Source organism: Mastacembelus armatus, chromosome 20, assembly GCF_900324485.2.
Source record: "Mastacembelus armatus chromosome 20, fMasArm1.2, whole genome shotgun sequence".
NCBI lineage: Eukaryota > Metazoa > Chordata > Actinopteri > Synbranchiformes > Mastacembelidae > Mastacembelus > Mastacembelus armatus.
The window spans coordinates 13,035,589-13,049,981 of record NC_046652.1 but is presented as its reverse complement, the minus strand read 5'-3'; the positions used below and the strand labels follow the sequence as shown (position 1 = coordinate 13,049,981).

Below are 14,393 nucleotides of genomic sequence, written 5' to 3'. Positions count from 1 at the left end.
GTGGAAATGATTCTGTTGTCTCATGTTATTTACAGTGTTTCTGAATTTGGTCCTGTTTTCCCACTTTGTAGTTTTTTTCTCAGATGTCACACTGGTGAAGATATTTTGTAATTTGCAATATACCTCATATATTTGGATGGTCATAGTAAGTTGCAGTCCAGGGAGCTCTCTGGGCCACAATATTGTAATGTTGCTTTGCTTTTGTAAAGTAAATGAAATTGTGTCGCAAACAGATTCTGATGTCTCAATATTTTACCTATTTTCTTTGACTATTCACACCCAAAGTGTGTGTGTGTGTGTGTGTGTGTGTGTGTGTGTGTGTACAAACACACACTCACTGGGGCAAATTGCATAGAGTATTACTTATTATCTTTTAGTATTAATGTCCTCTGGGATCTATAATGGCACCTTTCTCAAAGCTGTCATGAGTGTTACTGAAGACACAGGTACTGTACGTTCTTCTACAAAAATGATTTCTGGTTGACTGTAGAATAAATACAGTCAACCAGAGCAATACAGTGCAAAATAGTGAAGTCATTCTAAGTTGGTATTTAGCGTGAAAACAGGATGGTGTTAAAAGAAGAAAAGGTCTGCATTGGTGTGGGTGTGTTACTTCAGAGAGACTGGCCATTACACCAGGAGAGCTGGACAGGGCTGTAGAAAGACAGCAGCAGGACCAGTATCTGCTCCTTCGTGCAAGGAGGGACATGAGCAGCAGTGTGAGAGCCCTACAAAATGACTTCCAGCAGCTACACTTGTGCATGACTCTGTCAGAAACACATAGCATGAGGGTGGCATGGGGGCCTCACATCCTCTAGTATGACCTGTGCTCATGGCCGAGCACTGTACAGCTTGATTGGCATCCATTAAAGAAAACCAGAATTGGCAGGTCCAGCATGATCCAGCAAGTGGGTCTTTGACATCTGTGTCCCTTTTTCTTCACAGATGAGAGCAGGTTTACACTGAGCATATTTGACATGTGTGAAACACATTGTGATGAACGTTATACTGCCTGTAACATCATTGAGCATGACTGGTTTGGTGGTGGATCAGTCTCAGTGATCCTCAGAGTCACCTTACGCTGGTGCATTGGGCCCTGTGTTCATCCTGGTGCAGGACAATGCCACTAGACTGTCTAAGCAGCTGGATGACAAAGACACTGATGCCATGGACTGGCCCTCAACCACCCCTGACTTAAATCCAACAGAGCTCCTATGTGACATTATGTCTCGATGCATTAAACACCACCAAGTTCCACCACAGACTGTCCAGGTGCTCACTGATGCCCTGATGCAGGTCAGAGAGAAGATTTCCAGGACACCATCCGCCAACTCACCACAAGCAACCAGAAAGGATATTTCTCCTGTTTGTGAGTTTTTGTTAACAGACACTGCCACCACAATTGGTAATGAGGATGGGATGCTAATGGCTGAAGGAAAATCCATGGTCCAGCAAGAGGGTCTTTAACAAGATCCAAATCCCCCTCTATATGACAAAGATGTCTTTCTGGTAAGTAGACTCCACTAAAGAAATTCTTTGAATAGATGTTGGAGCAGTATAAACATGAACATCAAGTGTAAGATAAGAGCTTAAAATCTGACAAGGAAGCAGATACTGACTAGAATCATGGACCGGAAACTGATTCTTCAGGGATTGAAAAGGCAGACTAAGTGGAAAGTAGCTGGGTTTCTGAGCAACAGGAGGTAACAGGGCAAAGGTGATGGCAATTACAGGAAAGATGAAATCAGTCCAACTACTGATATTAAGATAAGGAGCAGGGAATTATACAATATACATATGGGATGTAGAAGCATAGGACCAACAGGAATGGCAAACAGCTCCATGTAGTCTGTGTCCCATTTTCTAAAACAGTATCCTCATCTAAAGACAACTTTCTTCAACGAAATGTTCAGGCTTGAACATTGGAGAATGTTTATATGTGGCTGGTAATACCAGGTAGGTGTCAATCTCTGCCTCTTGGAAATGTAAGCACAGTAAACAGATGACTCATTTTTTTTCATAATGCTCTTAAAAGCCTGTAGTCTCTCAATGGCCCCTGAGGACAAGCTACACTTTTCCTCACCATCAAATGAACTGAACAGGTTTAAACTGAGGTGCTGATGATATGGCATCATCAGAGCTCTACAGCTATGGAGTGAAGATAAAAATGGGCTATTTTGTTGTTTTCCAAGGCAGTTGCAGGTACTGTTGCTAAGGCATCTGTAGGATGTTTCTAGATAGTGAATATCATGATAGTGAATAGCAGTGACACTGGTGCATTGTAAAGCTAGACTCGAGCTCTTCCAACAAAACGCTGTTAATTAAATTATATTCTCATGTTTCAAGTCACACTAGGAATGTGATATGTGTTGTATTGTTTAGTGCATCTGTTGTTACACACAGTCTAATGTTAGTTGTGTTTTACTTCTAACTTTACTTTTTACTTTTTTTACTTTCCTACTTTTTATGCCTGATTTAGGAACCATCTGCTTCCACCAGGATCTCTTTGACTCCTCTCATCTCTGTATCCCCTGCACTGCCTCCGCTGTAGCCTCTGTTTGTGTCGTTTATCCTGCTCTGTCTGTGGCTGGACCTTCTCCAAGCCCTGCTCCTGACCCCCTTGCATACTCTATCTTTAGAGGATGCAGAGGCTGTTGCTGGTGCAGAGCCATGACTGGCTCCCTGCAGAGATGAAGAAGACTATACCACCTCAGGACCACACTGACATGAAACTCTGGTATGACCCATCAGCACCAGCGATCATTTACCTTCTGCCCATCCCCATCCAGATATTTGAGAGAGAGGACCCTTGGAAAAGACCCCAGCCATTTGGTCAAGCAGCCAAAGAGAATAGCACAGCAAGGAATGGCTTACATCTCTGCCAGTACTTGGGTGCATAATCTGATTTTGTTGCCCGACCAAGTTTACGCCCAGGAACTAAGGGTTTTATGGTTCACATCTGTTCCCCAGCTTTGGTGCATGCAGCAAAAGGATCAGGTTGTAACTCCTGTCTCTATGGAAGCATTGAAATAATAAAATTAATGCAGATATTTAATAATATTAATAATCAAGTTACCACTGCAGCTATCAATTCATTTTGATGACTGCACTACAGTCTTTTAAAAATCACATCCCTACACAACAAAATAGCCAGAGCTTTTTTTTAAATTTTTGAGACTGTTAACACTGAAAAGTGTTCGTATGTTTCTACTGTTCACATATAAACACATTTTAGTGATGATTTAAAGGAGTCATAGTATGCAACATCAACTTTTTGCCCATTTTTACAGTGGCCCTGAGAGCTCAATCCACTGCAAAAAGAGAAAACACAACCAAATTCAGTTCTGCCTGCCTACAGTGATCTGCATACTCCATGCGGAGGGCAAGAACGCCCAAACTAATGACTTCTGAGGCAAAGAACTGTTTAAAAGCAAACAATTAGCTTTGTTGGGTTTATCAGTGATGATAATTGGTCGTAGCTTAATTCTAGTTTTTGAACGTTTTGAGTCATTTGGGTTTTATTAGGCTAAACTCTGTTCCAAATAGCGTTTCCTCATTAAGCTTTGCCTGAAATTTGCTTGCTTTCCAAAATCTGTTTCTGAAGCCAAACTCTTTGGTGCTTAATATAGAAAAGATTTATACATTAAGCGTTATGGTAGAACACGTAGGAGGCAAGCCTATGCTATAGCCTTTGTGGTGCACTAAAACTAAAGTTGCATAAATGGAAAAAGAATTTCAATTTTGTTGTTAAATAATTTAAAGTATGTACATGTGCTTACTTTTCAACATTATATTGTCAGTGTCAAAATACAATTACCAAAGATATCTGGACCCCATTAAATCAAATTCGTGGTCCACACTGTGTATGCCAAGCCCAACAACCCTTCATGTCTGTGGCAAGAGTCGTTCTTCATCATGACCTCTGGGAAGAGGCTTGCAATTCTAATAGAGGGTCACTGCTGTTGGCTACATTTCTATCACTGCACTGAGGCCTGACATGGTTTTAACATCAGCCTCTTCCAAGCAGGTACTCATCATTCACTAAACTATTCCTTGGAAGGAAGGCAATAGAACCAAGCCAAGTACTAAGCTCTAGTGTAACAGGACTGAAGTAAAGAGTGGAAGGCTATGAAACCTATTGAGGTAGGGTATAGAGGTGTTGCTCACCCAATTTTGGGGCCAGTGAATAAAGGCTCTCGTGTGATTCTTGGAAGCTACATAGATGTCCTCCAGATGACTCTAGATCAGGATGGGTGATTTGTGAGCCACTACTGCTGAGACAGAAGTCATGGTCTGATCAAGACTGGCTGGTTTCCCTGATTGAGGGTGATATGATATTGAAAGACACGAAAATAACCGATAACTTCAAGATGTGTTTTTGAATCACGTTCATTTAGAAAGCCATTCATTCATCTTCCATAGCATACAAGTGACACTGGGAAGCTCTTTCAGACAATAACAGCTGAAACACAGAATATGTCACTTACACAAATTGACTACTTTTAATTTGTGTAATATTACTACTCTCTTGAAAGTCTCAAATGACCTTGACCAAGAGCAAAAATAAAGTCACTGTGCTAGATAGTCAGTGAAGGGAAAACAAGAAATGAATAAAAATGCTGAATTATATAGAAGGCTTTATAAAACTTTCTCTCAAATCCCCTCATATTAATATTGTGGACTACTCATCAGTCTAATCCTACAGATATAGAGTCTGGGTAAATCTGTCTTTGGAAATTGCTGACTCTATGCTGATCTGACCTCTGTGTTGTATTTTGAGCTCAGATTAATATACATACAGTGATGATGCCAGCATGGGCCTCATACCTATCCATATTCAGGTGGACTTCCCATCTGATGCCATTTGTCAGCTATAAGCTCAAGGTGACAGAAGTAACATCTTTCTGTTTAGTTTAATTTAGTTTTCAAATGAAAAAATTGTGCTCAAAGCTTTCAAAGACTCACCAGGCCAAATGTAAACATGGCTGTAAAATATCCAGGATTAATCTAAAGGTTTGGCTTTAAATAATTTATAAGAAAGTTGTGCTACTTTATTTATTAAAAACAAGTGTCAGAACTGGTGATAATGAAATCCCTCACTGATTGCAGCTTTACAGTAATACTATATGATTATATAACACTATATAATAAGCCCAATTTATTTTGGTTTATGCTGTGCACATTTCTTGTTAAATTGTGTTTTATAATTTTTTCACACCCTGAAAACAGACTTAGACATATAGTATTACTGTAAAGCTGCAATCAGTGATGGATTTCATTATCACCAGGTCTGACACTTGTTTTTAATAATTAATTGAGTATTTACTCTAAAATATCACTATTCCTTTAAGCCCTAGGTAAGAATCAAATTTTTGCCTTGTCAGATGGATAGTTCAAAACACAAACATACTGAGTTCATGAAAATAGTTCAGAAAATATGCAAAAGCTCACATTTGGGAATGATGTAAATAATGCATTTTGACAGTATATGAAAGGACGTGAACCTAGTTTTTCTGACATCATAAGCAGTAAATAATGACCATTTGATCCTCTCCTGAACTTTAGCAACCACAAGGGGGAGTCCTGACTAAAGCAATGTGTAGGTGTGTGTATGTGTGTGTTTATAGTCTTTTACCCAGCAGGAAAATGAACACGGAGGCAAAGATGCTGATCCTTGTACTTTTTCTTTTTATGGTGTGTGATTTAAGTCTTCACAGCACTGTGTTTTATTTCTTTCTCTTCATAAACTCTAAAAACCTGTGATCCACAAATTTCACACCACTATAGCTGGTGTAAAGATCACTAAAAATACTGTGGTTGTCTGCTGCCACATATCATGTCATATTTTAAAGATAAACTACAGCTACTCTTACATTTTCAGATTTGTATTGATAATTCAGGAGACCTACCATACTGTGCAGACAATAACCACAAAACAGGAAGATGACTGCTGGTACATCCAAACAATACACAAGTGCTAGAGTGAGCTCAGGTTTTGGGGTTAGGTATGGGGATTGTGGGCTGAGGTCAAAGACTCAATGAAGAAAATGCACAAATAGCTTTCTCAACCTTTTTATTAGAACATAAATTTGAAAAAAAATTCTTTGCATATTTTCATTACTGACAAAAAGCAACACATGAGTTAAAAACAATTGAGATGCATAGATGTAGAAGCGAAGCTGAGCAAAGACAGGTCATTACACATTCAAATGGACTGAGGAGGTTTGGAATGGAAAATGAAAAGCAATAGCCAAATCAAAGATCTGAAGCTGCTAAAGAGGTGAAAACACTGCTATTCACCCTTGGCTTTATGTGTGAGCTCTTACAGCTGGTAGTTATACAGATATGTGGATGTTTGTGCATGCACCAGCTCATTGGGTCCATAGGCATATCTTGTGTCCCATATCTGGTCCAGTTTTGACTGGGTATACGCAGTGTTAAGCTATCCAGGGCTAAACTACAAGAACCACCTGATTGTGTATTCATGTCCATCTGCATGCATGTGTGTTGTCATCTTTATTTGTTACGGTAGTCATCTGCATAAGATCTATGATCATCCTGCTCAGGGTACTGATCTCCATAGTGCCTCAGTATGTCCTGCAGGCTGGGCAAACCCTGTGAGAGTTGCTGGTACGACATGTGAGGCTCCTCCTGGCCACTCTGGTAGGGCTCCAACTCATACTGGTCTTGTTCCTGCTGCTCTGGCTGTTGCTCACTCTCTGCTGCCTTGTGGCTGTGGTCCTCCTCGTTGTGACGTTCAGGCTGAGCTTCATTGTGGGTTTGCTCAGGCTCATATCGACGCAGGCGGCAGTTAGGGTCATACTCGGGGTCACAGTGTGGATTGGCAGGTTCCAGGACTCCATTTCTTGTGCCATCAGCATTCAGGTGGGGCTCATAGGCCTCAGCAGTGTAGGGGATGCGACGGTGAACTCCAGAGCGAGGTTCATTGGGCTTCACAGGGTAGCATTCACGATCGTAACCAATAAAGCAGTCATAGCCCTCCTTGGTTTTACCTGGGGGGCCCAGAGGATGGCGTGCCTGCTGTGCAGGTTCCTCATAATTGGGACTGGAAAAAGGATACTGCTGCCTGGGAGTGGAGGGAGCACTGAGATGCATGGTGGCCAAAGCATCACGGATCGCAGAGAATGGATCATTAGGGTTGGATTCTGGAGCAGTCTCCATTTGCGGGGCATATGGATCATTAACTTGAGCCTGGGCCATGTATCGGCGCAGAATGGCATATGGGTCAGTAGCTGGAGGAGAAGCTGGAGCACTTTCCCGGCGGTACATAGCGTAAGGATCAGTAACTCTGTTAGCATTAGCATAAGCATCCCTAAACATGGTATAGGGGTTGTTGTGCTGCTCAGTATCAGGAGGGGCAACACGAAGGGCGGCAGCCTCATCTCTCTCCTCATTTTTGTACACCTCAGGAGGAGTGGCAAATCTAGTTGCAGAAAGAGGGTTGCAGCCTTCTTCAAAAAGAGGATTGCAGGATCCAGGGCCAGCAGGAGCTGGGGGGTTTGGCGCACGGGTCGCCTGAAGGAACACATCACAGTGGAAACAAAATACTGTAAGTTATGATAATCAAAGCATGGCTGCAAATAAAAATATGAAGGCAGCTCTTAAAACATGTTAAAATGAACTAATATATAAAAGAATACCCACAAGAGATGCAGCATAGGCACAGAAGGGATCCCGGAGAGGATCGCAGTTAGGGTACTGCAGGTAGAGACCAGATGGGGCTTTCTGCACCAGTTGGGGTTTGCACTTAGCATCTTTCTTTGGGTCACAGCCAAGGTGGGCATATGAAGGTAGTGCTCCAGCAGAGGGTGCGTACCCATAAGCTGCTCTCAGGTGGTACTGCAGACACTCCACATCATCAGAGGAGCAGATACGCAGCAGTTCGGCCTTCTGCTCCTGAATCAAAAATAATGGTAGAGATGGTGGCATTTAACTGAGGCTGGAAAAGTTATGTATATTAGAGTTTAAAGCTACAATATGCAATTTAAAGCGCTATATCATCTATTATGTGTAAGATTTTTAAGTTTTGGGTTTATATATATATATATATATGAATTACTGAAGTTAGATGTACGCTCCATATACGACAAGGTGGGACCAAATCCCAAGATTCTCAGTGTCATCTACACTTATGTGCCAAACAGCAGTTGAGAGAAACAGACCGTCCTGGAGACTCTGGGTGATTAAGGAAAGGGCAGCAGCTGATGGCACAAAATTTCTGTTGGAGGACTTATGCAGGCAATGATGGAGAAAAATGGGGAGGAGTGACTGGGAGGAATGGCCTCTCCAGTATGTTAGTCTGTGCTAGGCCTTGATTGGACATAATAAACACCATGTTAAACTGTACTTTCTATCAGAACACATCTGGCGTAAGGTTAGCTGTAACCACCTGGCTGAAGCCACTCCAGCTGCCAGCAGAATTTCCATGCATCTCATGGACACTATGGGACAAAGAATTTGCATGAGCGGTGTTCAAGTCATCTGATCAGGATATCTCCAGAGTGCCTTCAACTGGACCTTCCAGGTTTGTTCAACTTACCAGAGGCCCAGGGGTAGATGTATAATATTTTGGATGAAACTATCTTATCTAGCCTGGGAACACATTGTGGTTCCAAATAAGTTGCAGAAAATAGATGGACAGATGAAGTTTTTGAGAAAGATTAAGTCAATTTTTAATAACAAATGATAAACATATTGCAAAATAATGCATTTAGAATTCAGTTGTTAAAATTGGTTATCTGTGCATGCAGTGTACTAAATAATGATTCAACACATCATTTAATCCTAAAAACTGTTTACATTACCCTTATTTCTACAAAAAGTAGGAGAATAATGTTCTACACACCACTGCCTGAAGTCTTACCTTGGAAAGGAAAGGCACTGTGGATGGAGAATAGTAGTGATACCCAGACTGTAGCTCCTTGGCAGGAGCAGCAGAGCGGACGTAGAGAGGGGCTGGGGCCTTAACTGGTGTTGGGGTGGAGGCTGCAGCTGGGAGCACAAGAGGCAGATAGGGGCTTTTACCCTGGATCAAAGCAGCATACAGACAGTAGGAGTCTTTGGTGGGATCACAGGTTTTTATTGGTGCAAGCTTGGGTGGCTCAGGTTTAGGTTTTGGCCTGCTGGTGTAGGAAGCTACGCAGCTGGGGTCATCAGAATCAGCGCAGGACTTGTAGATCTCCCCCAGGTGGCGCAGATAATCCTTGTAGGACCGACGTCCCTCAGCACGGTTCTTGTTCTGCAGGTAGGCCAGGTAGATGCGGTCCATTTCATGAACCTGAGGGGAAGGGAGGGTTTTAAAGTCAAGTTCATTTAGATACTGTGAGTGTAGACACATTTTAATCCATATCAAAAGAGTAGAGAATTTTGTGCTACTATTGTAGCTGGTTGAGGTGGAGCTACCTTTAACTACTTGCAAATACAATTACCTCAAAATTATACTTTGTTCTTAGTTACGTTCCACCACCGAAGTGCGCTTATCAGAACCTTTTCACTAAAAATAGTGTTACCATATAAAAATAATGCAATGTTCCTTGAAATCAAAACAATGCTAAAAAGCATTAAAATGCCCTCTTAAATTCACTGGAACTGCAAAGATAAGGATTTTTTTGTTTTTTTATTATTGCAAGTGACCTATCTCACATTTATGCATTTTATACTGTTAATAATACAATATTATTCATAGCAGATTGAAAACATAACCTCTCTGTTTGATTTTAGATTTTAGGTGGCGTATCACTTTAAGACTTTCATTACATCAAACAAGCAGTAAATGAAGAACAACATTTTTAATGTGTAGGTGTTTACTCACTGCTTCCTGGTTGCCATTGTCAGTAAAGTATTTGTACCAGCCCCAGAAGTCAGAGTGCTGTTTGTACCAGCTGATATTCCTGCGGTTGCGGATCAGCCTCCTGTGTAATGTTGCAGCAGCTGCCCTCTCTTGGATACGTTTACCTGCTGATAGACAGGAAGGAAACAAGAAGGCACTAGTTACACCAGGGCCTCTACACTGACTTGGACATCAGACTTCATTTTCTTGTGAAGGAAATTACTCTTTTATCACAGTTACAGGATTTATGTTGCAGTACACTGAAGTGCAGTTAAGTGTAGTGATAAATTTGGGTGTTACTATTTCATCACAAAATACTTTCATAGACTAATTTTTGAAAAAATGTCATGGACGCCCTGTGATGGACTGGTGACCTGTCCAGGGTGTACCCCTGCCTTTCACCCAAAGAGAGCTGGGATAGGCTTCAGCAGATCTCCCTGACCCTAGTTAATAAGCAGGTATAGAAAATGGATGGATGAATGGAATTTCATGGACTTCTGCCCCTGGAAAATTGCCACTGTTTAAGCAAAACAGGGCACATATTTACCATCTCCTTTGGCCTTTTGAACAACTGGTCCGGCAGACAGGAATACTGCAAAGGTAATGACAGAAACACAAAAACAGATGTAAAATCTACAATTTGAGATCAAGTCCTGGAAAAGTATTATTACACCTACATGTATTCTGACTTCATATTCAACATATACATAGATATACATATTCAATAATAAATAACATTAACCCTCTAACACTTAGAGGTGCAGATTATTTATGAAATAGAGCAGAGGTAATTAGCTCTCCTCGAAGCGCTGGAAACTACAGCTCTTTATAGATTTTATAGGTGAGCCTGTAACATCATCACTCCATGGTCCTTTTTCAAAGAGCTGTGTGTGCACACTGATGTGTATGTATGTGTATAGTTTGACCCCATGCAGCTGAGTGAACAGCACATTCAGGTTTGCTTCAGGCTTCTTTCATCTCTACAGGGAAACAGTGTTAATGCCTCACAGATGGAAAGGAGTAGCAGCGGAAGGAAGAATAAGAACTGAAGACACAACAGCATTAAAAGAGGTCCAGAGGGGATAATTTAGGGTTTCATGGTGCATACCAGAAGTGGAAAGACATCAATCTCCTGATTAAAAAAACAGTTGATAAGCTTCGATGAAGTAACAAGGAAACAGCAATGTGCACTTCACCATGTAAAGTCATAGGAGAAGGAGATCCAGGGTAATGGAGCAATACGGTGGAGGAGGAGGGTGGCCTAAATGATGCTGCCTCAGTGTATCCGTGTATTGTTTTTTACAAGCTTGTAAAAAAGTGGCTGGCACATCTGGAAACAGCAGCACTTTAAAAAGCAGAGGACGAGGTGATGCTGACAGGTACTAATTTTTTACAAGACCAGAAGTGATGAAAGAAACTACTCCTCCCACTACTCTTTTTACCATCAGACAGTGAGTGTATTTTTAAAAAAAAGAAAGATCAGACCTAAGCAGCATTGCCCCTTTGTAAATATATCCATCATGTCAAAATGGAAACAGATGTTGAAGGAAGAACCTGCCATACAGGTTTATGATAAACAGTATACTGTATGAAGCGTGGGCAGGGCAGAAACCTTTAGCAGTTTAGTGAACCCTTAGCCTTAAACAAACCTTGAGATGTAGATTATGAATCTGTATCTCCTATCTCAAATATAAGCAGGGGACACACAGAAGAACCAAATATAGACTGCAGCATATGTGAGTATTTTTACTTCTGATATTTTAAGTACATTTGTTTGTAATTTTCAGAATCAGAAATAATGACTCCTCAAGTAAAAGACCTGCATACTTTTTCCACCAGTGGAAAGTGTACACATCTAGATGAAACATTCTGTTACAAAATACCATGTCGAGTTTTTCTTAAATTGCAGCCATGTTTTCCCTTCAAATAAAAGCTATAAATTATGATGATTTAAAAAATGAAGGGAAAAAACTAAATTATTGCTGCATCTGTTCCAACATTAAAAGGTAATAGCTGATCTCTATTTATTCAGTTTTATAATCTGAAAAGCCTTTTCTGCTGTACATACAGTTAATCATTTTATAAGCAATCAATGTTAGCAAATGTTTATGTTAACCAGCAGTTTATGTTTAGTGTGATCATCAGTTGTGACTGCCCCTAGTACAAAGTAAGTACATTTACTTAAATTCTATACTTAATGTCCAGATTTGAGGTACTTCTACTTAAATAAACAGATGACAATCCTGTGAATATTTTTTTTTCCTTTATCATGTATCAGAGTTCCTACGAGTTTACACAAACAAATGTGCGATATCTGTTGTGGTTTTGTATGACCACTAATGAATGAAAAGCATCTTCTGTCCACTGAAATTATATGGGTGGAATGTTCAATTAATTAATGCCACATCTCCACTAGGTACTCACCAGGCAGCAGCATCACAGCCAGCAGAGCGGTGATTAACACCCCGGTGAAACTAGCTCTCTTTTGTCCAGCCATCACTTGACCTCCTCCTGTACTGCAAATACCAAAGAAATAAATAAACTTCAAAATGATGCTTTAGTCTAAAGACATTGCACCTTGAGCTACAAATCTCTTAAAAAATATGTTTTTGTTATCAGTGTTACATCCAAAAATTATACAAATGCTACAAGGTGTATATGCTATTTAAGTTTTGATGCGATAGCTTCGAGGCAGGGTAACAAAATGAAAAACTTCTCCACTACTCAAGCTATTTTCACAAATTTACCAACAACTGCATATTTAGAAACAGTTCTACCTGCAAGAGTGATTGCTAGTGCAGACAAATGCAGAAACCTAAGTGCCCACTCCAAACTCCAAACCTGTGCTATGTTTTCACCTGGAGAGCTGCTGAAGTAACCCCTGCAGCTTGCAAGTGAACTCTAAATTGAAGGCTTTAAACAAACATGTGGCCACAAAGCTTCTGGCGGGATAGGCACTATTGGATTGTCATCATAAAACAGAAACAGGTGTTTTTCAACACTCAAATCTGACTTCAACTTGAGCTTGAATCCTTGGTAAGTACCTAAATCTACCAAAGTAAATACAGAGAAGCACAGTGTTTGGTTTCTTACCTGTGGTTATCTTATTGGTGTCTGTGGATACAGATGTGGACGCAAATACAGATGATTGGCCAGATGACTCGGTCCACCTGGGGTCAAACGCTAAGACTCCTGGTGCACCCTGTCCCTGTGGCCCTTCTGAGAGACTGCCCTGACAAAGGGATTCCACGAGGTTTTAAACCGAGCCCATTATCTCTGGCACACACACACCCAACAAGTATTTATTAACACACACACACACACACACACACAAAAGGATGCACCTTAGGGGGTCAAGAGCCACCTCAACAAAGTGCCTGATTGGTCAGATTTTTCAGAAAGTTTCAGCCAACTGCAGGCAGCGTAATTAAAGACAGAAAAAAGAGAAGGTGGAAGGGCTTAAAGTAGAGACAGACGTGGAGAAATGAAATAAGAGGTTGCCTGAAGTTTTTTTTTACAGCACTTTTACAATTACTGAATTGATACCCAAATGACTCACATTTAAAGGTATAAATCAGAATCTGGGTGAGTTTTAGGGATGCACCAATAATTATGGAGCAAGAAAAACAAGAGGACAGAAGACATAAAACATCAGGGAATAATGCAGGAGAGCTGAAGTGCCACATAAGCACTTCTCAGAGACCACAATGAAGGCCAAACCACAGTTTTCACATTTTCTCTAAACCTGGACACACACACATACAGGGACAGCTGGTCTACACATGAGGAATTTGGTAACCTACAGTTTCCTCCTGAGCTTAACTGTTCAGGCATGCCAGCCTTGTGAGGCACACACAAAGACATAAGACAGGACTTTTAATGCGTCTCTTAAAGTCCTATAGCTGTGATGAATGATGTTGTGTCAGCACATCTGACTGGATACGCTTATAATTGAATTATGAGAGTAGCCTTTTTTGTCTTTAGGAACAATTAGGTTTTGAGCGTTATTTCATTGTAATTTAGAATCAAAATTGACTAAGATTTTAGAAAATACCTGTCACATGATAGTAGTTCTTATTAATTTAAGCATGGAGCCAAAATCTCTTCATGAGCACATTTCATATAGTCTGAGGCGCGGTGTTGAATCATACTCTATGTACTTGTACATTTCCTGGGACTTTCCTGTCTCAAGCTTGTTTTCTTTAAAGATTAGGCCTCCATTGTCCTAAGCTTACTGGTCTATGTTTATTAGTTCCAGCTAAGTTGCTGAAAACTTAGCTTCAAAGTTGTTTCTCATTGCAAAATTAAATATTCATCAATAAATAATCAACAATAAACTTTCTCAGTTATTATGTGTCAGTTACTGAGAACCTGAACCGGAGAATCTGGCCAGCCAGGAAATAGTTGGACATGGAACAAATCACATTTTCTTTTTTATACTCTGGTTTTCGTATCTAAATGTAAGCACTAAGTAGTGAAGCTTCAGGTATCTTAGAACTTTTGGTAAATTTGCCAGGCCAGATTTTCCTTCTTTTTTTAGTCT

At 40.5% G+C, this 14,393-nt stretch overlaps 1 protein-coding gene across 1 annotated transcript; it reads right to left on the bottom strand.

The window, feature by feature from the left end:
- Positions 1–6,516: 6,516 nt before the first annotated feature.
- On the bottom strand, positions 6,517–13,072 carry and1 (actinodin1). Its single transcript, XM_026292861.1, has 8 exons — positions 12,944–13,072; positions 12,275–12,366; positions 10,398–10,442; positions 9,833–9,978; positions 8,885–9,298; positions 7,666–7,917; positions 7,309–7,536; positions 6,517–7,083 (listed from the first exon to the last, which is right to left on the bottom strand). The coding sequence occupies exons 2-8, from the start codon at positions 12,345–12,347 to the stop codon at positions 6,517–6,519; spliced, it is 1,725 nt and encodes a 574-aa protein (XP_026148646.1). The 5' UTR covers positions 12,348–12,366; positions 12,944–13,072.
- Between the last annotated feature and the right edge of the window lie 1,321 nt (positions 13,073–14,393).

What these genes read in the sequence shown, in the direction of transcription:
- and1 (XM_026292861.1), bottom strand. Translation starts at nt 12,347, where the DNA reads ATGGCTGGACAAAAGAGAGCTAGTTTCACCGGGGTGTTAATCACCGCT. An exon ending in TCAAAAGGCCAAAGGAGATG is followed by an intron (nt 9,979 to 10,397) that starts GTAAATATGTGC and finishes CCTGTCTATCAG; the next exon opens with CAGGTAAACGTATCCAAGAG. An exon ending in ACAATGGCAACCAGGAAGCA is followed by an intron (nt 9,299 to 9,832) that starts GTGAGTAAACAC and finishes CCTTCCCCTCAG; the next exon opens with GTTCATGAAATGGACCGCAT.